Source organism: Ovis aries, chromosome 14, assembly GCF_016772045.2.
Source record: "Ovis aries strain OAR_USU_Benz2616 breed Rambouillet chromosome 14, ARS-UI_Ramb_v3.0, whole genome shotgun sequence".
Taxonomy (NCBI): Eukaryota; Metazoa; Chordata; class Mammalia; order Artiodactyla; family Bovidae; genus Ovis; species Ovis aries.
In genome coordinates this window covers 55,246,843-55,274,014 of record NC_056067.1, presented here as the reverse complement: position 1 = coordinate 55,274,014, position 27,172 = coordinate 55,246,843, and the positions used below count along the sequence as shown (strand labels likewise).

Sequence of the window (27,172 nt, the reverse complement as noted above, 5' to 3'; positions counted from 1 at the left end):
GATACAGCAGAGCAATCATGGAGCATCTTGACAGAGGAAAAGGTAGAGTTGTTATCGGTTTGGAGGAAATGTAGAGTTTAGGTGACGACTATATGGTAGGCTCAAAGCCAAGCAGTTGGTGGACTGTGAAAGGAACCAGGGTTCTGTATCCTTGCAAACTACAAGGTTAATGTGGGTGTGGACTGTTGGGTCCAGAAACCCTTTGCTCTGCTCTTAAGTTGGAAATTGAAGCTACTTCTGCTGCTGCTGCTGCTAAGTCTGCTGCTGACTGCAGAGTCAGTCATGTCCGACTCTGTGCGACCCCATAGACGGCAGCCCACCAGCCTCCTCTGTCCCTGGGATTGTCCAGGCAAGAACACTGGAGTGGGTTGCCATTTCCTTCTCCAATGCATGAAAGTGAAAAGTGAAAGTGAAGTCGTTCAGTCGTGTCTGGCTCTTCGAGACCCCATGGACTGTAGCCTACCAGGCTCCTCCCTCCATAGGATTTTCCAGGCAAGAGTACTGGAGTGGGTTGCCGTTGCCTTCTCCCTGCTACTCTGTATCAAATGAGTTAGATCCCCCAGGCAAGAGTGGGAGTGCAATGTTGCGTTTTTACTGATAGAATTTTTAACGCTTGATGATTTTCGAGAACAAAGTTTCTCTGTGAGTAACAAAGCATGTCCTTGGGAGAAATAGTGTTTCCTATTAATTTAGAAGCTGGCTTTATTTGTGCGTTATTCCAGTCCAATGAATTAGCCCTCCTTCCATCCCATTTACAGAAAAGGAAGAAAGGGCTTTTAATGCTGCCACAGATGTCTAAACAGTACAAATGTTAATTAGTTGGAGGGAGGGGGAACCTTTGTGATAGATCTGAAGTCAAAATTGTTTACAATAATAAAGATGCTATATCAGAACTATGAAGTCCAATTTCATCATGGGCCCCCAGTGAGACCTACAAGTATTCATGCCCCTGTGTAGTTCCCTCCCATATTGAATAGACTGATAGTGTGACTAATAGGATATTGTGGAAATAACAAAGTGTAACTTTCAAAGTTAAGTCATAAAAGTCACTGCAGGTTCTGCCTGGCTCTTTCTTGGATCGTTTGCTTTCTTAGAGGAAGCAGCTGCTATGTTGTAAGGACATTCAAGCAGTCATCCTCTGGGGAAACACACATGTGGAGGAACCAAGTCCTCCAGCCACGTGAATGAGCCGCTTTGGAAGCACATCCTCCAGCCCCAGTCAAGGCTTCCGATGACAGCTGTCCCCACCAACATCCTGAATGCAACCTCATGGGAGATCCTAGGCCAGAACCACCCAGCTAAGCCACTCAATGGATTACCAACCCTCAGAAACTGTGTGAGACAATTAACATTTATTGTTGCTTTAAGTTGCTACGTTTGAGGGCAATCAGTTACACAACAACAGATAACTAATACATCTAGGATAGTGAAAGTGAAGTCGCTCAGTTGTGTCTGACTCTTTGCCACCCGGTGGCTCCTCCGTCCATGGGATTCTCCAGGCAAGAATACTGGAGTGGGTTGCCATTTCCTTCTCCAGGGGATCTTCCCGACCCAGGGATCGAACCCAGGTCTCCCGCATTGCAGACAGATGCTTTAACCTCTCAGCCACATCTAGGATAAGTACAGCCTATTTACAGATGAGGAAACCAGAGCCCAGAGAAGGAGATGGATTTGCCAAAATTGTCCAGTTCTTGTGGGTGCTGTCTCCAGGTCGACCATGTCACTTGGACAGGGCTTTCTTTTCTATTTTTTGGTTCTTTCTTTTAACTTTAACATTTTTTATATTGTCATTTGCTCTTTCATTTCTGACGCCTTTTAAAAAATATTGATTTATTTGGTGTGCCAGGCCTTAGTGGTGGTACGCAAGATCTTCAGTCTTCTTGTGGTATATGGGATCTTTAGTTGCAGCATGTGGGTCCAGTTCCCTGACCAGGGATTGAACCCGGGACGCCCGTGTTGTAAGTGTGGAATCTGAGCCACTGGGCCACCAGGGAAGTCCTTCAGTATCTTTTAATAATAACTTATAATGGAGGACTTCCCTGGTGGTCCAGGGGTTAAGAATCCACCTGCCAATGCAGGGAACATGAGTTCTGTCCCTGGTCCAGAAAGATTCTATATGCCACAGAGTAACTAGGCCTGTGAGCCACAAGTACTGATCCTATATTCTAGAGCCGGGGAGTACTGAGCCCACGCACCGCAGTTACTGAAGCCTGAGGGCCCTAGAGCCTTTGCTTCACAAGAGAAGCCACCACAATCAGAAGCCCACGCAGCACAGCTACACAGAGCAGGCCCCACTTACTCTCACCGCAAAGAGAGAAAGCCTGAGTGCAGCAACAAAGACCCAGCACAGCCAAAAATAAAATAAATAAGTAAATAAAAATTTTAAACAGCTTAGAAAAGAACATCAAAAAGTATATATATATATGACTGAATGGTGGAAGTAGTGAAAGATTTCCTCTTCTTGGTCTCTGAAATCGCCGTGGATGGTGACTGCAGCCATGAAATCAGAAGACTATTGCTTCTTGGCAGGAAAGCTATGACAAACCTAGACAGTGTGTTGAAAAGCAGTCACACTGCTCTGCCGACAAAGGTCCATATAGTCAAGGCTATAGTCTTCCCAGTGGTCACGTGCAGTTGTGAGAGCTGGACCGTAAAGAAGGCTGAGCACCAAAGAACTGATACCTTCGAACTGTAGTTCTGGAGAAGACTCCGGAGAGTCCCTTGGACCAGGATGAGATCAAACCAGTCAATCTTAAGGGAAATCAACCCTGAATACTCATTGGAAGGACTGATGCTGAAGCTGAGGCGCCAGTATTTTGGTCACCTGATGCGAAGAGCCGAGTCATTGGAAAAGTCCCTGATGCTGGGAAAGATTGAGGGCAGAAGCAGAAGAGGGTGTCAGAAGATGAGATGGCTGGCTGGCATCACTGATGCAATGGACCTGAACTTGGGCAAACTTTAGGAGAGGGTGAGGGACAGGGAACCTGGTATGCTTCAGTCCATGGGGTCAGGACAGGGAACCTGGTATGCTGCAGTCCATGGGGTCACAAAGTGTCGGACACGACTGGGTAACTGAACAACATGACTGAATTACTTTTCTGTCCACTTGAGAGCCCTGGTGGCTCAGTGGTAAAGAATTCACCTGCCAAGCAGGAGACACAGGTTTGATCCCTGTGTGGGGAAGATCCTCTTGAGAAGGAAATGGCAATCCACTCCAGTATTCTTGCCTGGGAAATCCCATGGACAGAGGTGTCTGGCTGGCTAGTCCTTAGGGTCACAGAAGAGTCAGATATGACTTGGCAACTAAACGACAGCAGCACTTGGGAGTAACACAATATTGTAAATCAGCTGTACTTCAGTTTAAAAAAAGAAGCTGACTGCCACGCCAGACAAAGAAGAACTCTGTACACCGAGGATGGGCCACAGAGGAGAGGGCTAATGTGCTGTAGATGCTAAGTTATTGAGGGTCAGAGGGCCCTGGTGGCTGATTTAGGTAAGTTTCTGGGGTGAAGAACAACAAGTAGGATTTCTGCTTAGACATATTAAAAATGAACCCATTTCTCGGGTTATAAAAGTTATACTAGATGTACAGGTTCACTGTCACTGTGTAACAAGTCATCCCAGAGCTTAGTGGCTTAAAACAATTATTTTATTATCTTTAATGGACTCATGGATAGTGAGATTGAGCCAAGTTCCCTGGGCAGTTCCAGCTTGGGGTCACTCAACGTCTGCAGTCAGATGATGGCTAGAACTGGAAGAGCAGGGAGACTGAAGGGTGTTGGGACTTGATGGAGCATCTCTTTATTTTCATGGAGCCTCAAGACTTTCTGTGTGGTTCCTTTTTTTTTATATCCACACAAAGAAACATTAGGCACCAACCATGGACCAAAAAAAGGACTTCCCTGGTGGCTCAGACAGTAAAGCGTCTGCCTACAGTGCAGGAGACCCGGGTTCGATCCCTGGGTCAGGAAGATCCTCTGGAGAAGGAAATGGCACCCCATTCCAGTACTCTTGCCTGGAAAATCCCATGGATGGAGGAGCCTGGCAGGCTACAGTCCATGGCGTCGCAAAGAGTCGGACATGACTGAGCAACTTCACATACATGCATACATGGGCCAAAAACTGTGTTAAACAAATCCACTGATACAGACATTCAATTCTCCCTATAAATTTCATTGTTGTGTATATCATTGTTTCTTCCAGTTAAGTTAAAGAAAGCTCAGAGAATCTTTTTTTTTTTTTTTTTGAGAATCTTTTTAAATCTTAGAGGGGATTCTAGTTTCTAAGGTTAGCCATTACATATAAATATTAAAAGAATTCCCTAGTGGTTCAGTTGGTAAAGAATCCTCCTGCAATGCGGGAGACCTGGGTTCGAGCTCTGGGTTGGGAAGATCTCCTGAAGGAAGGAACAGCTATCTACTCCAGTATTCTGGCCTGGAGAATTGCATGGACTGTATAGTCCATGGGGTCGCGAGAGAGTCAGACACGACTGAGTGACTTTCACTTTCATAAATATTAAAAAACTATTGAGTAGGAGTGAGGACAAAGTTGACCTTTTTTCCAATGCGGAAAATCCTACAAAGGATGAAAATTGGACAGCGAAATTGACAGGAGAATCCAAAGGTGATCATTTCACTTTGGCAGATGTTGAGCTGAAGGTGGTAGAAAGATACTCATCACAGATATTCATGTGTGTGTGTGTACTCTGTCATGTCCGACTCTTCGCAACCCCGTGGACTATAGTGCACCAGGCTCCTCTGTCCATGGAATTTCCAGGCAAGAATACTTGAGTGGGTTGCCATTTCCTTCTGTCCCCGTGATTTTTTAGTGTGGGATAGTTTCAGTTGCCTTACAGCTTGGTGGCTTTGGGACAGCCAAACTATTGCCTGATAGTTGAACGTTTCAAGAGAATTTCAGCTAACAAAGAAGAAATTGTACTGCCTTTCCTGATCTGACCTCCAAAATCATACAGTGTCAGTTCTGCCATGTTGCAACAGCTACGTAGGAGTCAGGAGCCCACTCCGCTTCTGGGGAAGGGAAACTAGACTCTACTTCTCAGTGGAGGGATATGAGCGGGGAGAGGAGATATCTTTTGAAAATATAAGATGGCATTCCAGTTCAGCTGCTTTAGCAAAGATCAATATAACAGTGGCTTAAACATGCAGAAGTTTATTCCCCTCTCATGTAACAGTCTAAGAATTTACAACCCTAAGTACTATTAACAGTGAGTATAGTTCCACAGTGTCAGGAAGTATGATGGTTAATTTTTTAAGGCTTATTTATTTATTTATTTATTTGGCTGCGCTGGGTCTTTGTTGCTGCCAGGGCTTTCTCTAGGTGCAGTGAGTGGCTGCAGTGCATGGGCTTCTCATTACAGTGACCTCTCTTGTTGCAGAGCACAGGCTCTAGGCGAACAAGCTTCGGTAGTTGCAGCACATGGGCTCAACAGTTGCGGCTCATGGGCTCAGAAGCCCTGGCTTGGTAGTTGTGGCACAAGGGCTTAGTTGCTCCGTGGTATGTGGAATCTTCCCAGACCAGGGACCAAACCCATGTCCTCTGCATCAGCGGGTGGATTCTAAACCGCTAGACCACCAGGGAAGCCCCTGATGGTTAACTTTATGTATCAACTTGAGTGGACCACAGGATGCCCAGATGTTTGATCTAAAATTATTCTGGGTATTTCTGTGAGGGTGTTGTTGCATGAGATCAATATTATATCAGTAGACTTAGTGAAGTAGATTGCATAAAATGCCTGAATAGAACCAAAAGACTGACCCTCCTCTGAATAAGAAAGAATTCTTTCTGCCTCATTATCTTAGGACTATGACATTAACTTTCTTCCCACCCTTGGACTCAAATTAGATCATTGGCTTTTCCTGGGTCTTGAGCTGCCAGCCTTCAGACAAGACCTGCATCGTCAACTGTCCTGCTAATCAGGGCTTCAGACTTGGACTGGAACTGAACATCAGCTCTCCTGAGTCTCCAGTTTGCCAACACATCCTGAAGATCTTGGGGCATGCTTACTTCCATGATCATGTCTTTCTTCTAGCCTTCTATTCTAGCTTGTTGCCTCACCATTCACAACACAGCACTTCCATCTCACAGTATAAGGTGGACACACCGATGTCCAAGACATCTCCACACCAGGAAGGGAAAGACGGGAAGGGTTGCCATCCTCCTTGCCTTTTAAGGCCATAACTCCGAAGCTGCCAGCATCCCATTGGCCAAAAGCCAGTCACATGCAAGGGAGCCTGGGAAATGTAGTCTTTAGCTGTGCATTCATGTGTCCAGTGTAACTTCTCTATCAGAGGTGACATCTAGGCATCTCTACCAACAATTAAATGGTTGAAACCAACCAAGCAGAAGACTGAAACCCAATATGGTGATAGCTAAATGATGCATAGCAGGACTTGGATTAAGCAAACAATATTGTTGTTCAGTTGCTAAGTCATCTCCAACTCTGCAGCCCTATGAACTGCAGCACGCCAGGCTTCCTTGTCCTTCACTCTCTCCCAGAGTTTGCTCAAATTCATGTCCATTGAGTTGGTGATGCCATCCAACCATCTCATCCTCTATCACCACCTTCTCTTGCCCTCAGTCTTTCCCAGCATCAGGGTCTTTTCCAATGAGTCAGGTTTTCACATCAGGTGGCCAAAGCATTAGAGCTTCAGCTTCAGCATCAGTCCTTCCCATGAATATTCAGGGTTGATTTCCTTTAGGATAGACTGGTTTGATCTCCTCGCTGTCTAAGAGACTCTCAAGAGACTTTTCCAGCATCACAGTCTGAAATCAATTCTTCAATGATCAGCCTTCTTTATGGGCCGACTCTCACATCTGTATGTGACTACTGGAAAAACCACAGCTTTGACTATATGGACCTTTTATTTGCAAAGTGATGTCTCTGCTTTTTAATATGCTGTCTACGTTTCTCATAGCTTGCTCCTTGAAGAAAAACTATGCAGGTATGACAAGGTATGACAAGCAAACAATAGAAAACTCATTTAACTGATGTCTCTCAGTGTTCTGAAATTTCTACCAAATTTCTTATTTCCTCATAGTGAGAGTTATTAGTGTCATAAAACCAATATGTCCATCTCATCTTCTGGAATGTGGTAGATATGAACTTCCTAGATTCTCTGTAGTTCATTCAGGTCACATGACTAGTTTTGGCCAATACATTCTGAGATTATGTGTATCACTTTCATGTCAGAGCATTTATGTTTTGGTACAAAAGCTTCCAGGGTGTTCCTTCCTTGGCCACACTTGACCAGCAGGACTCCAGATACTAGTGGCTCTGTCAGTTTGGGTCCCAGAAAGATACAGTCCAGAACTCTCAGTCAATATATAACACAAGTGAGGAAAGAACCTTGTTATGCTAAGCTGAGATTTGGGGATTGTTTGTTACTACAGCATAACCTAACCTATACTCACTACTATGGTAAAATATGGAAATGAGATCTTTCTTAGAGCACAAAGTTAACCCTAATTGGTTGGCCAAGTGCCCACATACAGCCCCATTCTAACTGTCTGTAATTTGGATGGGAATGACTTCCTACCCCTGCCACATAGAGGGGCATATGACCCAGGCTTTGCCAATAAGACCACTGAATACTTGTGAACATTCGTATTGAAATGACTCCCTATACCTTTCTTTTTTTTAAGCAAAGTTTTGTTTTGTTTTGATTGTAAAGATTATTTTTTTGATGTGGACCATTTTTAAAGTCTTTACTGGATTTATTGCAATATTGCTTCTGTTTTGTTTTTATTGTTGTTTGTTTGTTTTGGCTGTGAGGCATGTGGATCTTAGCTCCACGACTGAGGATCGAACCCACACCCCCTGCACTGAAAGGTGTAGTCTTACCATTGGACCACCAGCAAAGCCCCTTGTTTTTATTATTTTACTTATTTGTTTATTGGGCTGTGCCGTGTCTTAGTTTTGGAACTTGAGATCTTTGATCTTCACTGTGGCATGTAACATCTTTAGTTGCTGCATATGAACTCTTAGTTGCAGCATTTGGGATCTAGTTCCCTGACCAGGGATTGAACCCAGGGCCCCTGCATTGGGAGCATAGTATCTTGGCCACTGGACCACCAGGGAAGTCCCATGAGTCTCTATACCTTAATGGGAGCCTGGAGCTTCTGGAGGCCTGACCTCAAAGTGAAGGGCCATTGGCTAACAGCTACAGAGAACCTACTGTGTGCTAGGGCCCATTTAATCCTCACCAGAGAGTGTTTAGTGTGGTATCCCCCATTTACTGACGATGAGACAAAGAGAGAGGCTAGGGAGGGTGCAGTTAGGGACACCTTCTACCCATATACTATTCCGCAGCCAAGGTCACACGGGCTGAGGCAGGCAAACTGTGGATCTCCCCACACATGTCTGTTCAGGAGCTTGTGGGAAATACGGTCCTGACCCCATCTTCCCCCACTCTCATCCTTCCAACCAATTTATGCTCTAGTGACCTCTTTGATGGTGGGCTCTCTCCAGTGCCTATCAAACCACCATTGCCAAGATCTCTGTGGAAATCACAACTTTATTATTTATTTTATTTAACTTTTATATTTACTTTGCCATGCCCTGAGGCTTACAGGAGCTTAGTTCTCTGACCAGGGATTGAACCCAGGCCCCAGAAGTGACAGTGCCGAGTCCTGACCACTGGACAGCCAAAGAATTCCCAGCATGTCTTTATTTGTTCAGGGCATACATCAGCATTTGTCTTGGGGGAAGGTGATTCCAATGGCCTTCCTCACCTCCTCAAGGATGTCAGCCAGGAGCTCACTTTCCACCAGCGGAATCACAGGACTTTCCTTCAGGCCTGGAGGAGAGTGCAGTTAGGGACACCCTCCTCCTCATATCCCCAGACTAAAAGAACTACAATTCCCAGAATCCCATGAGGCACAATAATTCATGGTTCTAACATAAGGATGCCACAGGAGGTCCTGGGAGATGTAGTTCTAAACAGTTGCTTGAGTGGATGAGGAGTAGAGAGGATACTCACCTCCACTACCAGTCTTGCCCTGCTATCCTCTCACCCTCCCACCCCTGTTCTCCACATGCTTACCTTTCTGCAGGCATTCCCGGACATGCTTGGCCTCATAACACATGCCCATTCCATTTGTAAAATTGAACTCCTTTCCTGGGGCTGGAGGCAGTGGGAACTCCTTATGCTCCCCCTTCACCACCAGCTCTGTTGGGCTCCAGCAGGGGTTGAGGAGCTGAGAAAAGAGATAAGAGGTGGTCCTACTGCCCTCACCAACAGGGCTGCTCAGGAGCCTCTCTCTTGTCAGTTAAGCACTGATCACCCGCCATCCTCAGGAAGGTTTAGGTCCCCACCCAATCTAGCCCTGCCCTGGTTGCTGGAGGATTATTCTTTAGCATCATGGTTGCCACAGTACAAGACTGTCTTGTCTGTTCATTTCCCCAGGAACAAACCTTTCTGTAACCCTGTGCTCAGGCCTTGAAGACAGTTTATCATTGCCTCTGTGGAATCCCCTTTGCAAGGAGGAGCAGAGACAACCCATCACCTGCTTATCCATTTTGTTTTAGCCCCTGGGGAAGCCTAAATTATTCCCATACCCAACTCTAAGTCAAAATGGAAATGCAGAGATACAGCTGGGGCAGATTCTGCAGTTCCAGTTTGGGGCAGGGTACAAATTCTTCTGCTGAGAATAGGATTTCTTTCCAGCAACATGGCTCCAGGAAGTCCCATGAAGCTGCCATTTGATAATGCCCATATTCTGTCCTGAGTGCAATTCCAAAGGTTATAGCTGCTCTCAGAGGGTGGTGACTAAGAACTGGTTTCTCCCAAGAGAGGACTAAGGACTTCTGACAGACCAATGGGTTCACTCTTGGGAAGGAGCCTGGAGGTTCAAACTCCATCCCATGGCCTAGTAGCTAAGGATGAATTTCTTATCAGTAGTGTGGGAAGAGGCAAGTTCAGTCCCCATCCAGCTCCAACAGCCACGACTGGCCTATTCCTCTTGCTAAGGGCCCTGGTTCCCAGTACTTGGACCCATCCCAGCTCAGCCAATCATGCCTCACCTGGGCCATGCCCTTGGTACCACTCACGGACACCGTGTTGGCGAGCTGGGCAGAGATGCTGCAGGTGAAGCTGCCGTGGACCCCTCCTGGGTACTGGAGTATCACAGTGACAGTGTCGTCCACACCTGGGGGAAGGCACAGGACGAGGGCAAGCCTGGCCTCACATCCTGCCTGAATGCTTCCCTGGTGGCTCATTGGTAGAGTCTGCCTGCCACTGCAGGAGAAGCAGATTCGATCCCTGGTCTGGGAAAACAGCACAAGCGTGACGCAACTAGGCCCATGCACCACAGCTACTGAACCTACGTGCTGAAGCTACTAAAGTTTGTGTGTCCTAGAGCCAGTGCTCCGCAAGTGAAGCCACCGCAACAAGAAACCCACACACTGCAAGTAGCGAGTAGCCGCAAATCACCGCAGCTAGGGAAAGCCTGAGCAGCAGTGAAGCCCCAGCACAACCCAAAAACAGTCCCATCTGAAGAACCCTGGGCAAGATATCTTCTGTTTTCTTAAATTTTAAGTATTTATTTGGTTGCTCTGAGTCTTAGTTGCAGTTAGTGGGCTCTTAGTTGTGGGCTCTTTTAAGTTGCAGCATGTGAAACTTTTAGATGCAGCATACGGGAATCTAGTTTCCTGACCAGGGATTGAACCCGGGCCCCCTGCACTGGGAGTGCAGAGTCTTAGCCACTGGACCACCAGGGAAGTCCTGAGATCTCATCTCTAGTGTGACAATGAGAGAGACTGAAGCCAGAAGTAGTGATATGTCCTACCACATGGATGAACCCTGAAAACACATCAAATGAAACAAGCCAGACACAAAAGTCACATGTTGCAGGATTCCATTCATATGGAATGTACTCAGCCACGTACTCAGTCATGTCTGACACTTTGTGACTCCCGTGGACTGTAGTGTGACGAGCTCCTCTGTCCTTGGAGTTTTCCAGGCAAGAATAATATTTGGCAAATCCATAGGACCAGAAAGCAGATTTGTGGTTGGTTAGGGCTCAGGGGCATGGGAAAATTGGTGAGGTAGGTTGTTTTTTTGAGCAATGAAAATATTCTAGAATTGATTACAGTGCAGGAGAGAGAAATTGGGAGCGATTGGGATTGACATATACACACTATATAAAATAGATAACTAATATGAACCTACTATATAGCACAGGGAACTCCACTCAATACTCTGCAATAACCTATATGGGAAAAGAATCTAAAAAGAGTGGCTATAGTATATGCACAACTGAATCACTGCTATATACCTGAAACTAACACAGTATTGTAAATCAACTATGTCTCCATGCTACATTTGCTGTATGAGGCATGCATATGTGTGCTAAGTTGCTTTGATCGTGTCCAACTCTTTGTGACTGTAGTCCGCCGGGCTTGTCTGTCCATGGGATTCTCTAGGCAAGAATACTGCAGTGGATTGCCACGCCCTCCCCCAGGGGATCTTCCTGGCCCAGGGGTCGAACCCTGTCTCCTGCATTGGCAGACAGGTTCTTTACCACTAGTGCCACCTGGAAAATCCCATAAAACCAACTATACTTCAATAAAAATTAATTTGAAAATTGATTATAGTGATAAAATGCACAACTCTGTGACTATACTAAAGCCACAAAATTATATACTTTCAATAAATAAATCGTATGGTATGTGAATTATATCACAGTAAAGATGTAATCTAAATAAATAAAGAAAAATATGCTAAAAAAGTAAAGAGAGAGAGACTTCACCTCTCTAAGCCTCAGTTTCCTCCTCTGTAAATAATCTGTTGCATAGGTTTGTGAGAATCAGTTACCTGATCTCTGAAATGGGGATAATAAGAGAATTTGCTTCATAAGGCCATTTCAGGTATTACATTAAGTGCTATAAAATGCACAATGTACTTAGAAGACTATTTAGATGATAATAAGTGATATATAAGCATTAGTTAAAAATTAAACACAGCAGGTTAAGTACTAGCCTGGTTCCACATCAGGCAGGCCACAGATGGAGGAGTCTACTGACTCAGCCCTCTCTCTTTTTGGAACTTGGGATCCTAGTTCCACCATGGGGGCCTGGGGGAGCCTAATTATCTGACCAGGAATCAAACCTGTAGCCCCTGCAGTGGAAATGCAGAGTCCCAACTGCTGGACTGCCAGGCAAGTCCCCGACTCAGCTCTCTTTTAAGCCCAAGTTCTTATCCCAGGTCTGCTGTGTGACCCTGGATAAGTCACTACCCCTCTCTGTACTTCAGTTTCCTAGTCTGTAAAATGGGGACAACTTTAATACATCAGAAAGGTCATATCTATAATAACCCTAAAGTTATAATCTATAATAACCTTAATATCTATTAAGGTAGCACTTAATAAACGGGATCTGTTTTTATAACTACTATTTAGCCTAGGAACTGGCCAGATGTTAGATGGAGACAGTTTTTCTAAAGAGTGACCTTCATCTCATGTACTATTTTCCTGGCTATTCATTGCTTTCTGTGGTTTGCAAAGATGGCTACAGCAATTCCTCTTGTTCCTCTATGAGTGCCTCTTTGCAGTAGCTTCTTCCATCAAGAGGTAAAGTCTATTTGCCCACCTCTGAAATCTGAGCTGATGTTGGGCCATGGAACAGTGGCAAATATGGTAGAAGCAAAGGTCTGAAAAGTGTTTGCATGCTGAGGTCCACCTTCCTGTTGCTCCACCTGGAACTCTGAGACCACCATACGAATGAACCTGAGTTAGCCAGCAGGAGAGGCCATGTGAAGGAGAACCAAGGCTCCCCATAGAATAACCAACACCTGCAAGACATAGTGAGGCCACCCTAGAGCATCCAGCTCCAGTGGGCCAGCCAGCCAACTGCAGCTACATGACTAAGACCAGCAGAAGAACCACTCAAGCTGAGCCCAGCCCAAATTGCCAACCCACAGGATCACAAGCTAATAAATGATTGTTTTTTAAGGTCACTAAGTTCTAGGGTAGTTCGTTATGTAGCAAAGGCTAACTGAGACAAATATACAAAATAATAATTGTTTATAATCAATAACTGCTTACCATTTGCTTCAAAAGTTACTTCATTAACTCCTTATGATAACTATATTATTGACATTTTACCTAATTAAAACTAATTAGGTAACTAGTTGGTAACTGATTAAGACTCAGGAATGTTGTGTCCCTTGGCCAACATCAGGCAGCAAAGTCCCAGCACAGACCCTGCTCACACTCTCAACTCTGAGCCCAGGCTGGGGGTAGCTTGGGTGGCTTCATATGGGAAGTTTCTCTAGCTGCCTAACCTGATCAGGGAGGAGACTTATCAGGGAGGAGACTTATCCCCAGCTCACTGCTCCCAGTAAGAGAGGATCCACTCCTATTAGTCCAGGATATTCCCTGGTGGCTCAGTGGTAAAGAACCTGCCAGCCAATGCAGGAGACACAGGTTCGATCCTTGGTCTGGGAAGATCCCCTGAAGAAGGAAATGGCAATCCACTCCAGTATTCCTTGCCTGGAAAACTCCATAGACAGAGGAACCTGGCATGTTACGGTCCATGGGCTTGCTAAGTTGGACACAACTTAGTGACTTGACCAGCCAACCAACCAAGTCCAGGATAGACCATACCTGTTTCATGGCGCCTTCCCACAGCTGAAATCTTCTCTGGCTTCTGCCCACCGAAGACCATGGAGATGAACTGGAGGCAGTAGATGCCAAGGTCTAACAAGCCACCTCCCGCCTGGGCCCAGTCTGTGGCCCGGTGTACGTGGGTGAGATTCTTCCCAAATTCTGCCCGAACAACCCGAAGGTCCCCCAGAGTTCCCTGGGCCAGGACAGACCTCAGAGCCTCTACAGCAGGGAAGAACCGGGTCCAGATGGCCTGCAGACCACAGAGGGAAGAAAGCAGGATGCAAGAAGAGAAGGAAAGTGGTCAGGACCCAAAAGTTAACCAACCAGTTTTTCTCTCTTCAAGGACTCAATCTTGAGTGGGTACCCACTGCTCCCCAATCAAGGCCCCTCTGTCTTCCTTCCACAGCCTGGCAATGCCCAAGCTGTGTCTAGTCTGACCCTCTCTGCCACCTTCTCTCCTCTCCAGTCCTGCAGCCCCAAGGCCGGCCTTGTCCTTCCTCATCTGAACCATTACACCAGTCCCCCAATGTTACGGGCTGAATTGTCTCCCCACCAGATTCATGTTGAGGCCCAAGCCCTCCCCAGAACCTCCTAATGTGAGCGTATTTGGAGTGTGTGTGTGTGTGTGTGTGTGTGTGTGTGTGTGTGTGTGTTGCCACATCTTGTGGCATGTGGGATCTTATTTCCTTGACCAGGGATTAAACACGTGCCCCCTACATTGGAAGCATGGTGTCTTGATCACAGGACTGCCAGGGAAGTTCCCGGAGGTGGGGTTTTTTAAGGAGGTAACTAAGTTAAAATGAGGTCATTAAGGTGGGCCCTCATCCAATAGGACTGGTGTCCTTAGAAGAAAAGGAAGTTAGGACACAACTCTGCCCAGAGGGAAGACCATGTGTAGACACAGGGAGGAGGCTGCCATCTGCAAGTCAAACAGAGAGAGGCTTCAGGAGGAGCCAGCCCTGCTGACACCTTGACTTCTCTAGCCTCCAGAGTGTGAGAAAATATTTATTTTTTAAAACTTTATTTTTAAATTCTAAAAAATTTTATTATTTTTTGGGGGGCTTCACCATGAGGCTTGCAGGATCGCAGTTTTAAACCCAGGCCACTGTAGTGAAAGCCCAGAATCCTAACCACTAGGCCACCAAAGAACTCCCCAGAAATATGGGAAAATAAATCTCTGTTGTTTTAGCCACCTGGTCTGTTACTGCTGCTGCTGCTAAGTCGCATCGGTCGTGTCTGACTGTGTGTGACCCCATAGATGGCAGCCCACCAGGCTCCCCCGTCCCTGGGATTCTCCAGGCAAGAACACTGGAGTGGTTGCCGTTTCCTTCTCCAATGCATGAAAGTGAAAAGTGAAAGTGAAGTCATTAGTCATGACTGACTCTTAGGGACCCCATGGATTGCAGCCTACCAGGCTCCTCCGTCCATGGGATTTTCCAGGCAAGAGTACTGGAGTCGGGTGCCATTGCCTCCTCTGCCTGGTCCATTAGTGGCACTTTATTATAGCAGTCCTGGCTAACTAACACGCCCAATCTCTCCCCTCCAGTCCCATCCCCACATGGCCCAGAGGGATCTTTCCTTCTCTAAGAGCTGACCCTGTCTCACCCCTGCCCAGGCCCCTTCTGTTGCTCCCCATTGCCTAACATCAGCTTGCATTTATTGGGTATATATTATGAGCAAGACAATATGTACATGCAGTGCCTAATGAGTCCTCCCAACATCTCTGCCTGATTGCTATCATTATGTCCATTTTTTAAATCAGAAAACTAAGGCTCAGTTGAATCAAATTATTTGCCCAGGGTCACAGAGCTTGGAACTGGGCAACTGGAGTCTAGAGTTCTCTGACTCTAAAGCCAGAAATCTTGACCTGTCCAAGATAAATTTCATATTAATGAAATGAAATCTGCCAATTCTTGTTTTAAGCCTTAACTCTGTTTTTCCTCTCTGGCCTATTTACCTATGCAGTTTACTTTTCTGAAAAGCCAGCCTCTACCCACAAGAAACCTCCTTGATCAGCACCCAAGCTGGGACAGGGTGTCTGTGCTCCATAAACTGCTCAGTCCTATGTCCACAAAAGCCCATGCCCATGGACATTGGGGTTACCCATTTCCATGACCAAAAGTGATCTTGAGCTCCTTGAAAACTGAGCCTCTGTCTTGTATGTTATGAATCCCCAGTTCCTAAGATTGAATCTGGTACACATTAGGTGCCAATAAAAATGAAGAAATAATAAATTCACAGAATTTTGGCACTGATATCTTGACTACTCCTTGGGCACATAGAACTTTGCAGACTAGGAGGCTCAGCAATACTGAGCATATGATAACTAGATAGAACATGGGGAAGTAAGAGCTATTGTGACTACTGGCAGAACCTATAGCAAAATGTTTAAAAACCATAATACTCAGACTTCCCTGGTGGTGGTCCAGCAGTGCTTCCGAAGGGGGCACAGGTTCCATCCCTGTTCAGGAAAGTTCCACATGCCTCTTGGTGTGGCCAAAAAGAAAAAAGAACCCTACTACTCCTTAACATGAAAATAGCTTGGGGTGATGGTGTCATTTGGTGGCCATCTTAACTTCTGGTGTTAGTCATTGCTGCTGGTGGCCATTTTAATTACTGGCAATTTGCAAGATGCCAAAGGCCCCTATAGGTAGCCAAGTCTGATAAGGGTAAAACCAAAGGCAATTTGACACTGAGGTTTGGTAGGAGGTTCCTTGGTACTTCGGATCTCTAACTTTGTAAATCCACCCAAACTAAGACCGTGTTGCTAGTAGACTACCTGACATAGCTCAACGGCATCCTGACAAACGCGAGGACCCTGGTTCATTTTGTGTTCATCTTAACTCTTGGCAATCCACCCTTATGTTCCTCCAAAACTGTCGACTGACAACCATGTCAAGTAGCTCTAATGTGGGACGTTGGAAGGGCCCTCCACCCTCACCTCCATAAGGAAGAGGCCTCGGGATCGGGCCTCAGCAACCATTTCGCGCACTTCCGCAGCGTTCACACCCATGGGCTTCTCGCACAACACAGCCTTGCCCGCTGTCAGGCAGAGTAACACTGCGGCCTTGTGCTGGGGGTGCTGGGTGCCAATGTAGGCCACCTCTATGGCGGGAGGAAAAAGGTAGAGATCAATAGCCCCACCCACTGAGACCTCTGGCACCACCCACCATTTAGAGGCCCCGCCCCCAAGTTTCCAAGAGCCTGAGTTCCTCCAAGCAGGTAGGAAGTCCTACCGCAGTGGTCAAACTCTAGCCTCTCATTTGGATGGAGCTAAGGGCTTCTGCTTTATTGACTAAGCCAAAGCCTTTGTATGGATCACAACAAACTATGGAAAATTCTTAAAGAGATGGGAATACCAGACCACCTGACCTGCCTCTTGAGAAATCTGTATGCAGGTCAAGAAGTAACAGTTAGAACTGGACATGGAACAACAGACTGGTTCCAAATCGGGAAAGGAGTACATCAATGCTGTATATTGTCACCCTGCTTATTTAACTTCTATGCAGAGTACATCATGAGAAATTCTGGACTGGATGAAGCACAAGTTGGAATCAAGATTGCCGGGAGAAATATCAATAACCTCAGATATGCAGATGACACCACCCTTATGGCAGAAAGTGAAGAAGAACTAAAGAGCCTCTTAATGAAAGAGGAGAGTGAAAAAGTTGGCTTAAAACTCAACATTCAGAAAACTAAAATCATGGCATCTGGTCCCATCAGTTCATGGAAAATGGGGAAACACTGGAAATAGTGACAGACTTTATTTTGGGGGGCTCCAAAATCACTGCAGATGTTGACTGCAGCCATGAAATTAAAAGACGCTTGCTCCTTGGAAGAAAAGTTATGACCAACCTAGACGGAATATTAAAAAGCTGAGACATTACTTCACCAACAAAGGTCCATCTAGTCAAAGCTATGGTTTTTCCAGTAGTCATGTATGGATGTGAGCGTAGGACTATAAAGAAAGCTGAGTCCCAAAGAACTGATGCTTTTGAACTGCAGTGTTGGAGAAGACTCTTGAGAGTCCCTTGGACAGCAAGGAGATCCAATCAGTCCATCCTAAAGGAAATCAGTCCTGAATATTCATTGGAAGGAGTGATGCTGAAGCTGAAACTCCAATACTTTGGCCACCTGATGCAAAGAACTGACTCATTGGAAAAGACCCTGATGCTGATTGAAAGATTGAAGGCGGGGGGAGAAGGGGACCACAGAGGATGAGGTGGTTGGATGGCATCATCAACTCAATGGACATGAGTTTTGAGTAAGCTCTGGGAGTTGGTGATGGACAGAGACGCCTGGTGTGCTGCAGTCCATGGACTCACAGAGTTGGACACGACTGAGTGACTGAACTGAACTGAATTGAAGGGGCTCCCTGACGCCTGCCAATGCAGGCAACTCAGGTTCGATCCTGGGTCAGGAAGAGCTCCTGGAGAAGGAATAGCAACCCACTCCAGTATTCTTTCCTGGAGAGTCCCATGGACAGTGGAGCCTGCCAAAAGGGTTGGTCACTACTTAGCGACTGAACAACAACAAAACCGTTCCCTACTATCACTCTATTTCCTTAAGATTATTTTCAGTCTTCTGAAATTATGGTATTCACTCACTTAGTCCTCACAACACCACCAAGAAGTAAGATTATTATTTTGCCCGTTTCAGAAATGGGGAACCTGAGAAGGGCAAGCAGAAGAGGGGAAAATGCCCACTCAGCCAATCTGACTCCAGAGCCAGGCTGTTGTCCAACCACGCTGTCCTGCCTCTCCATCCAGGCTCCTCTGGAACGCAGAAGCCCGAGACACACGGGTCGTATTTAAAACCTGAAAGGCCTCGCTCAGGAATTCAAGCCCTGCCTTTACCGCGGAGGTGTGGCCCCTACTTGCTATTTCTTGCTGGACAGATAATTTCAGACGAAACCGGTTCCTATCGTCCCGCGTCCCAGCCCAGAGTCCTTTCGGCAGCCCAGAGGGATTGGCTCATCGCGCAGAGCCTCGCTTCTACGGAGCACCCTGAAGGCAGCACCCCCGGTGACGCCCCCTCTCCCCCGCCGCCGCCCGGGCCACTCACCCACGTCTGGGTCCTTGGCCAGTTCCTCATAGGATCCATAGGCCTTGGGAATGTCGTGTTTCTTAGCAAACTCCTTCGCCCGGCTCAGGTCACGGGCCGCTACCGCCACTACCTAGAGGGACGCCTGAGTCAGACTGGAGAGGCTGGGGCAGGTAAGGAAGACGGGTGGATGGGAGGGAGGTGATGGAGAAGGCCTCGGTGGGGGAGGGAGAAATTGACAACTCCCAAAACCGGGCAGGGGGCATGTGGTCCTGGGGGATGAGGTGACACCTGGGTTTGGGGAAAAGAGATCTGAGGCAGACGGTTATTCAACCCCGATTATCAAACTCCCTAATATTTAAATTTCTTCCTTACACAACAAATCGGATGAAGACTCTCCCAACCCTCGCGTAATTCGTGTTAAAAAGACAGAGGGGAGAAAAGAGCGATACGGATTTTGAGATTGTTTCACGGCCTTGTGGGGCTCGGAAGTCTAGAAGCCTAGTTCCCTCCTCCCTCAGACCCCCCCGCCCACTCTTCCCCAGGTCTCTGGAGAGAGGGAGGACCTGGTGCTCAGAGCGAGGCAGCATCCGCAGCATCGTCGTGAAGTCGCTGGAGATAAGGCCAGCCGACACGATGCCCCAGCGAAGCGCCATCGCCGCAACCCGGAGTCCCAAACGTGTCTACCTTTTCCCGGCGAGAGTTAAGGACCAGATGCCCGGCGCTCCGGGGGGCGTGGCCCTTGTCCCCGCCCCCATTGCTCCTACGCCGCTCCTCATTGGCCACGGCGCTTGTGCGCCCTGCCAGTCCCAAGGCAAAGAGGACGGATATTTAATTCTAGCATCCCCATTGGAAGAATGCACCGAAGGCTCCGCCTAACAGGGATGGACCAAAAACACCCGGAGTCTTCTTTCCTAGAGACTAGCCATGTGACACAAGCGGAGGCGCTTTGTTTTCCATTCAACTTCGAGCCTTTGAACTTACCTCTCTTTTGTTCAGAAAGCCGCATACCCTTAGGAACTGTCCAGAGGGAGAGAGAGGATAATAATAGCAAAGGTAATATATTCACTGATTTTTACTAATATTTCTTAACTATTAATATTTATAGAACGCCCGTGCTTTCCTTTCCCCATCCCTGATTTCTCACCACAAACCTGCGAGTGAGAGTCTATTGTGCCCTATTTACAGAAGCAGAAACAGACCCAGAAAACCAAGATCATTTTCAGCTAGGAACGCGAGCAATAAATAAAAAGACTGGCCAACTTCACCCGCAACAAATTCGTCAGTTTTCCTTATAGGCATTTAATCTGCTGTCGCCTCCTTCCCCTCCTGCCCTTAGTCTTTCCCAGCATCAGAGTCTTTTCCAATGAGTCGGCTCTCCACATCAAGTGGCCAAGTACTAGGGCTTCAGCTTCAGCATCAGGCTTTCCAGTGAATATTCAGATTCGATTTCCTGTAGGATTGACTTGTTTGATCTCCTTGCAATCCAAGGGACTCTCAACAATCTTCTCCGGCACCACCATTCGAAAGCATCAGTTCTCTAATGCTCAGCCTTCTTTGTGGTCCAACTCCCACATCCATACACGACTACTGGAAAAACCATAACTTTGACTATACGGACTTTTGTCAGCAAAGTGATGTTGACCATGGCCGAGAGGAGCCACCCCGAGCCCAAGGCCAGGGGAGGGGCCAGGAGGAGCAACCCCACGTCCAAGGAGTGGTGGCTGGGCAGGCGCAGGAGGGCCTAGAGGAGCCATCCCACGTTGAAGATCAGGAAGGGCGGTGGTGAGGAGATACCCCTCATCCAAGGTAAGGAGCAGCGGCTGTGCTTTGCTGGAGCAGCCGTGAAGAGATACCCCACACCCAAGGTAAGAGAAACCCAAGTAAGATGGTAGGTGTTGCAAGAGGGCATAAGAGGGCAGACACACTGAAACCATACTCACAGAAAACTAGTCAGTCTAATCACACTAGGACCACAATCTTGTCTAACTCAATGAGGGGCATGCCCGCGGGCGGGGCAACCCAAGACAGGAAGGTCATGGTGGAGAGGTCTGACAGAATGTGGTCCACTGGAGAAGTGAATGGCAAACCACTTCAGTATTCTTGCCTTGAGAACCCCATGAACAGTATGAAAAGGAAAAATGATAGGATACTGAAAGAGGAACTCCCCAGGTCAGTAGGTGCCCAATATGCTACTGGAGATCAGTGGAGAAATAACTCCAGAAAGAATGAAGGGATGGAGCCAAAGCAAAAACAATACCCAGCTGTGGATGTGACTGGTGATAGAAGCAAGGTCTGATGCTGTAAAGAGCAATATTGTACAGGAACCTGGCATGTCAGGTCCATGAATCAAGGCAAATTGGAAGTGGTCAAACAAGAAATGGCAAGAGTGAACATCGACATTCTGGGAATCAGGGAACTAAAATGGACTGGAATGGCTGAATTTAACTCAGATGACTATTATATCTACTACTGCGGGCAGGAATCCCTCAGAAGAAATGGAGTAGCCATCATGGTCAACAAAAGAGTCCAAAATGCAGTACTTGGATGCAATCTCAAAAATGACAGAATGATCTCTGTTCGTCTCCAAGGCAAACCATTCAATATCACGGTAATCCAAGTCTATGCCCCAACCAGTAACGCTGAAGAAGCTGAAGTTGAATGGTTCTATGAAGACCTACAAGACCTTTTAGAACTAACACCTAAAAAAGATGTCCTTTTCTTTATAGGGGACTGGAATGCAAAAGTAGGAAGTCAAGAAACACCTGGAGTAACAGGCAAATTTGGCCTTGGAATGCAGAATGAAGCAGGGCAAAGACTAATAGAGTTTTGCCAAGAAAATGCACTGGTCATAGCAAACACCCTCTTCCAACAACACAAGAGAAGACTCTACACATGGACATCACCAGATGGTCAACACCGAAATCAGATTGATTATATTCTTTGCAGCCAGAGATGGAGAAGCTCTATACAGTCAACAAAAACAAGACCAGGAGCTGACTGTGGCTCAGATCATGAACTCCTTATTACCAAATTCAGACTTAAATTGAAGAAAGTCAGGAAAACTGCTAGACCATTCAGGTATGACCTAAATCAAATCCCTTATGATTATACAGTGGAAGTGAGAAATAGATTTAAGGGCCTAGATCTAATAGATAGAGTGCCTGATGAACTACGGAATGAGGTTCATGACATTGTACAGGAGACAGGGATCAAGACCATCCCCATGGAAAAGAAATGCAAAAAAAGCAAAATGGCTGTCTGGGGAGGCCTTACAAATAGCTGTGAAAAGAAGAGAAGCGAAAAGCAAAGGAGAAAAGGAAAGATATAAGCATTTGAATGCAGAGTTCCAAAGAATAGCAAGAAGAGATAAGAAGGCCTTCTTCAGCGATCAATGCAAAGAAATAGAGGAAAACAACAGAATGGGAAAGACTAGAGATCTCTTCAAGAAAATTAGAGATACCAAGGGAACATTTCATGCAAAGATGGGCTCGATAAAGGACAGAAATGGTATGGACCTAACAGAAGCAGAAGATATTAAGAAGAGATGGCAAGAATCAACAGAAGAACTGTACAAAAAAGATCTTCACGACCCGGATAATCACGATGGTGTGATCACTCATCTAGAGCCAGACATCCTGGAATGTGAAGTCAAGTGGGCCTTAGAAAGCATCACTACGAACAAAGCTAGTGGAGGTGATGGAATTCCAGTTAAGCTGTTTCAAATCCTGAAAGATGATGCTGTGAAAGTGCTGCACTCAATATGCCAGCAATTTTAGAAAACTCAGCAGTGGCCACAGGACTGGAAAAGGTCAGTTTTCATTCCAATCCCAAAGAAAGGCAACGCCAAAGAATGCTCAAACTACTGCATAATTGCACTCATCTCACATGCTAGTAAAGTAATGCTCAAAATTCTCCAAGCCAGGCTTCAGCAATACATAAACCGTGAACTTCCAGATGTTCAAGCTGGTTTTAGAAAAGGCAGAGGAACCAGAGATCAAATTGCCAACATCCACTGGATCATGCAAAAAGCAAGAGAGTTCCAGAAAAACATCTATTTCTGCTTTATTGACTATGCCAAAGCCTTTGACAGTGTGGATCACAATAAACTGTGGAAAATTCTGAAACAGATGGGAATACCAGACCACCTGACTTGCCTCTTGAGAAATCTGTATGCAGGTCAGGAAGTAACAGTTATAACTGGACATGGAACGACAGACTGGTTCCAAATAGGAAAAGGAGTACGTCAAGGCTATATATTGTCACCCTACTTATTTAACTTCTATGCAGAATACATCATGAGAAACGCTGGACTGGAGGAAACACAAGCTGGAATCAAGATTGCCAGGAGAAATATCAATAACCTCAGATATGCAGATGACACCACCCTTATGGCCGAAAGTGAAGAGGAACTCAAAAGCCTCTTGATGAAAGTGAAAGTGGAGAGTGAAAAGTTGGCCTAAAGCTCAACGTTCAGAAAACTAAGATCATGGCATTCGGTCCCATCACTGCATGGTAAATAGATGGGGAAATAGTGGAAACAGTGTCAGACTTTATTTTTCTGGGGCTCCAAAATCACTGCAGATTGTGACTGCAGCCATGAAATTAAAAGACACTTGCTCCTTGGAAGAAAAGTTATGACCTACCTCGACAGTATAGTCAAAAGCAGAGACATTACTTTGCCGACTAAGGTCCGTCTAGTTGAGGCTATGGTTTTTCCTGTGGTCATGTATGGATGTGAGAGTTGGAGTGTGAAGAAGGCTGAGTGCCAAAGAATTGATGCTTTTGAACTGTGGTGTTGGAGAAGACTCTTGAGAGTCCCTTGGACTGCAAGGAGATCCAACCAGTCCATTCTGAAAGAGATCAACCCTGGGATTTCTTTGGAAGGAATGATGCTAAAGCTGAAACTCCAGTACTTTGGCCACCTCATGCGAAGAGTTGACTCATTGGAAAAGATTCTGATGCTGGGAGGGATTGGGGGCAGGAGGAGAAGGGGACAACAGAGGATGAGATGGCTGGATGGCATCACTGACTCAATGGACATGAGTCTGAGTGAACTCCGGGAGTTGGTGATGGACAGGGAGTCCTGCGATTCATGGGGTTGCAGAGTCGGACACGACTGAGCGACTGAACTGAACTGAATACAGTCAAAGGCTTTAGTATAGTCAATGAAGCAGGTGGGTTGTTTTTTTTTAAATTCTCTTGCTTTTTCTATAATCCAGTGGATGTTGGCAATTTGATTTCTGGTTCCTCTGTCTTTTCTAACTCCAGCTTGTACATATGGAAGTTCTCAGTTCATATACTGTTGAAGCCTAACTTGAAGGATTTTGAGCATTAACTTGCTAGCATGTGAAATTAGCACAATTGTACAGTATTTTGAACATTCTTTGGCATTGCCTTTCTTTGGAATTGGAATGAAAGCGAACCTTTTACTGTCTGTGGCCACAGCTGAATTTTCCAAATTTGTTGACATATTGAGTGTAGCACTTTAACAGCATTATCCTTTAGTATTTGAAATAGCTCAGCTGGAATTCCATCACCTCCACTAGCTTTGTTTGTAGTAATGGTTCCTAAGGCCCACTTGACTTCACATTACAGGCTGTCTGGCTCTAGGTGAGTGACCACACCATCATATTTATCTGAGTCCTTAAGACTTTCTTGTTTGGTTCTTCTGTGTATTCTTGCCACCTCTTCTTAATATCTTCTGCTTCTGTTAGGTCCATACCATTTCTGTCCTTTATTGTGCCCATCTTTGCATGAAATGTTCCCTTGGTATCTCAAATTTTCTTGAAGAGGTCTCTAGTCTTTTCCATTCTATTGTTTACCTCTATTTCCTTGCATTATTCACTTAAGAAAGCTTTCTTATCTGTCATATTTCTCTGGAACTCTGCATTCATTTGGGTATATCTTTCCCTTTTTCCTCTGCCTTTTGCTTCTCTTTTTTTTCTCAGCTATTTGTAAGGCCTCCTCAGACAACCACTTTTGCTTTTTTGCATATCTTGGATGATACATGTCGTAATGGTGGGAACACTAGGCAGTATAGAGGCTGGGGTTGGGGGCACTCGTAGCCCAAGCTGAAGACCAGGAAAGCCTGGGCAGATGAGGGCATGATTGAAATGCAATTTAAAAGATGTTTTTTGAAAAGATTGGATGTATTTATTCGCGTATTTCTGGCTGTGCTGGGACTTCATTGCTGCACGCAGGCTTTCTCGAGTTGCAGAGACTGAGGGCTGCTGTCTAGTTGTGGTTCACGGGCTTCTCATTGCAGCAGCTTCTCTTGTTGCAGAGTACAGGCTCCAGGTGCGCAGGCTTCAGTAGTTGCAGCACAGAGGCTCGTTAGCTGTGGCTCTCAGGCCCTGGAGCATGCAGGCTTCAGCAGTTGTGGCCTGTGGGCTTACGTGCTCCACAGCATGTGAAATCCTCCCACAGCAGGGATCGAACCAGTGACCGCTGCATCGGCAGGTGGACTCTGATCGACTGCACCACCTGGGAAGTCCTGCATTTTGCAAGATGTTGATGTCGGTTTTCCTGGTATAGAAACAGAGATGGCCTTCCAGACAGAAGAAACAACCCATGCAGGAAAAAAGCTGAATCCAGTTAGAACTGAGAGCTTGGAGTGCAGGGGATGCATGAAAGATTCATTTATAGACAGTAATTGGGCCATTTGTGAAGGGTCAAAGAGCTCACCCTGCAGGTGGTGAAGTGTGAAGGAGAGGGGAAAGGAGATGATGATGTGTGTCATATTCAAATGTTAGAAAAAAACTGTGAAATTAAAAGTCACACAGAAACTGTCAGCCAGGCAAAGACTGGGTGGATGGTGTGCTAGGAAGAGACCAATAGCATTTATACATTAACTCTTTTGTTCATCGGAATTTTTTTGAGTGTACATGCTGTGCCAATCCCCCAACCTTCCACCCAAACCAACCCCTCATCATTCTTCAGAGACTGAACTTTGGATCCAGCCTGCTGGGGTTCCAGTCCCCACTCTGCCACTTACTAGCTGTGAGACATCAGGCAAGTGTCTTGCCTCATCTGTAAAATGGGAGTGACAAATGTTACCTCCCAGGGCTTTTGTGAGGATGAAATGAATTTTATTTATAATATATAATGTGTTTGGGACAGCACCTGCTACATTCTAAGTGTTGTGGGACTGTTAACTACTGTGTATTTGTTTCTGTTGCTATAAGAAATTAGCCAGCATCAGTGGTAATATTAGGGTTTATACTATGAGAGTTCTGGTGGCTGCTCAGAGCTCATGAAAAAGGTGAGGAGGTACATGATGAAGAGTTTAGACTGTGTTTTGTTTTCTTTTCTCATAACAGCTTTTTTTGAAATCTAGTGGGTTTACAATGTTATTTTTTTTTACAATGTTATTTTCAAGTGTACCACAAAATGATTCACATATATATGTGTATGTGAATATATATTTATGTGTGTGTATATATATATATTCTTTTCCATTACAGGTTATTATGAGGGGCTTCCGTGATAACTCAGTTGGTAAAGAACCCGCCTACAGTGCAGGAGACCCAGGTTCAATTCCTGAGTCAGGAAGATCCACTGGAGAAGGTATAGGCTACCCACTCTAGTATTTTGGGGGTTCCCTTGTGGCTCAGCAGGTAAAGAATCTGCCTGCAATGCGGGCGACCAGGGTTTGATCCCGGGGTTGGGAAGATCCCCTGGAAAAGGGAACAGCTACCCACTGCAGTGTTCTGGTCTAGAGAATTCCATGGACTGTATAGTCCATAGTAACTTTCACTGCGCTTCACTTCATGAGACACTGAACATAGCTCCCTGTGCTAGACAGTAGGTCCTTGTTGCTTGCGCTCAGTCACTCAGTCGTGTTCGACTCTTTGTGGACCCATGGACTTTAACCTGCCGGGTTCCTTTGTCCATGGGATTCTCCGGGCAAGAACTGAACTTGAGTCTCCTGCCTCTCCTGCATTGGCAGGTAGATTCTTTACCACTGGCTCCACCAGGGAAGCCCCAAAATAAATATTTAAAAGGTAACAACAACAAAACAAGAGGAGGGGACATGCCATGCTACAAAGGGCCACGTGAGGAAGTACCAGGGTTGGTCAGGAGACAGGGAATGAGGAAGCAATGTGGGCAAGAGTTTTTGTGGTTTCTGTGGGAAGGAATGGGCACTTCAGGATAAGCAGGTTTAGGACTGGCAAGCTGGAATAATTTCAGCAGACTCTGCAGTGGAGGAGCTGTCTGAATTGTCTGGGACCTGGTCCTGGCATGACCACAGCAGGGAACTGTTGTCCCAGACTCTGGGGACTGTAGAAGCTCCCTAAAGCAGGTGGCTGGGGTCTGGGTTGATCTGCATAGGAAATGTACAGTCATTCGCAGCTGAGTGGTTTATGATCTCTAGCAACTACCTAACTCTGAGAGGGGCAGTCCCTCCAGAGTCTGCAAGACCCCAGATGTCGAAACATCAGAATCACATGGTTACTACAAAGGGGGGGCAGAGTCCGAAATATGAGGTGAAGGCACAGTT

At 46.1% G+C, this 27,172-nt stretch overlaps 3 protein-coding genes and 1 non-coding gene across 15 annotated transcripts in view; 2 read left to right on the top strand and 2 right to left on the bottom strand.

Moving 5' to 3' along the window:
* TULP2 (TUB like protein 2) overlaps positions 1-27,172 on the top strand; it is a 63,079-nt gene that overhangs the window by 8,963 nt on the left and 26,944 nt on the right. For 3 of the 12 annotated variants that reach the window (XM_060398747.1, XM_060398746.1, XM_060398742.1), the window contains exon 2: positions 26,136-26,238. The exons of the other annotated variants lie outside the window; for them this stretch is intronic. The gene's annotated coding sequence lies outside the window, so the exon portion shown is untranslated. The remainder of the gene's footprint in view (positions 1-26,135; positions 26,239-27,172) is intronic. 12 annotated transcript variants of the gene reach the window in all.
* Positions 8,517-19,354, bottom strand: DHDH (dihydrodiol dehydrogenase). Its single transcript, XM_004015362.4, has 7 exons — positions 19,236-19,354; positions 18,691-18,802; positions 16,568-16,731; positions 13,624-13,876; positions 10,043-10,167; positions 9,063-9,216; positions 8,517-8,816 (listed from the first exon to the last, which is right to left on the bottom strand). The coding sequence occupies exons 1-7, from the start codon at positions 19,323-19,325 to the stop codon at positions 8,707-8,709; spliced, it is 1,008 nt and encodes a 335-aa protein (XP_004015411.1). The 5' UTR covers positions 19,326-19,354; the 3' UTR covers positions 8,517-8,706.
* TRNAG-CCC (transfer RNA glycine (anticodon CCC)) lies at positions 10,666-10,738 on the bottom strand. Its single transcript has one exon. It is a non-coding gene; the product is annotated as a tRNA-Gly (tRNA).
* On the top strand, positions 16,803-26,095 carry LOC132657775 (craniofacial development protein 2-like). Its single transcript, XM_060398761.1, has 2 exons — positions 16,803-18,842; positions 19,215-26,095. The coding sequence occupies exon 2, from the start codon at positions 21,014-21,016 to the stop codon at positions 21,998-22,000; it is 987 nt and encodes a 328-aa protein (XP_060254744.1). The 5' UTR covers positions 16,803-18,842; positions 19,215-21,013; the 3' UTR covers positions 22,001-26,095.

Bases quoted from the DNA above. Each gene is read 5' to 3' on its own strand.
- DHDH (XM_004015362.4), bottom strand. From the start codon at position 19,325: ATGGCGCTTCGCTGGGGCATCGTGTCGGCTGGCCTTATCTCCAGCGAC. The intron at 9,217-10,042 runs GTGAGGCATGAT...CTCTTTTCTCAG, and splicing joins GTACCAAGGGCATGGCCCAG to CTCCTCAACCCCTGCTGGAG. The intron at 8,817-9,062 runs GTAAGCATGTGG...ACTCTCCTCCAG, and splicing joins CCGGGAATGCCTGCAGAAAG to GCCTGAAGGAAAGTCCTGTG.
- LOC132657775 (XM_060398761.1), top strand. From the start codon at position 21,014: ATGAATCAAGGCAAATTGGAAGTGGTCAAACAAGAAATGGCAAGAGTG.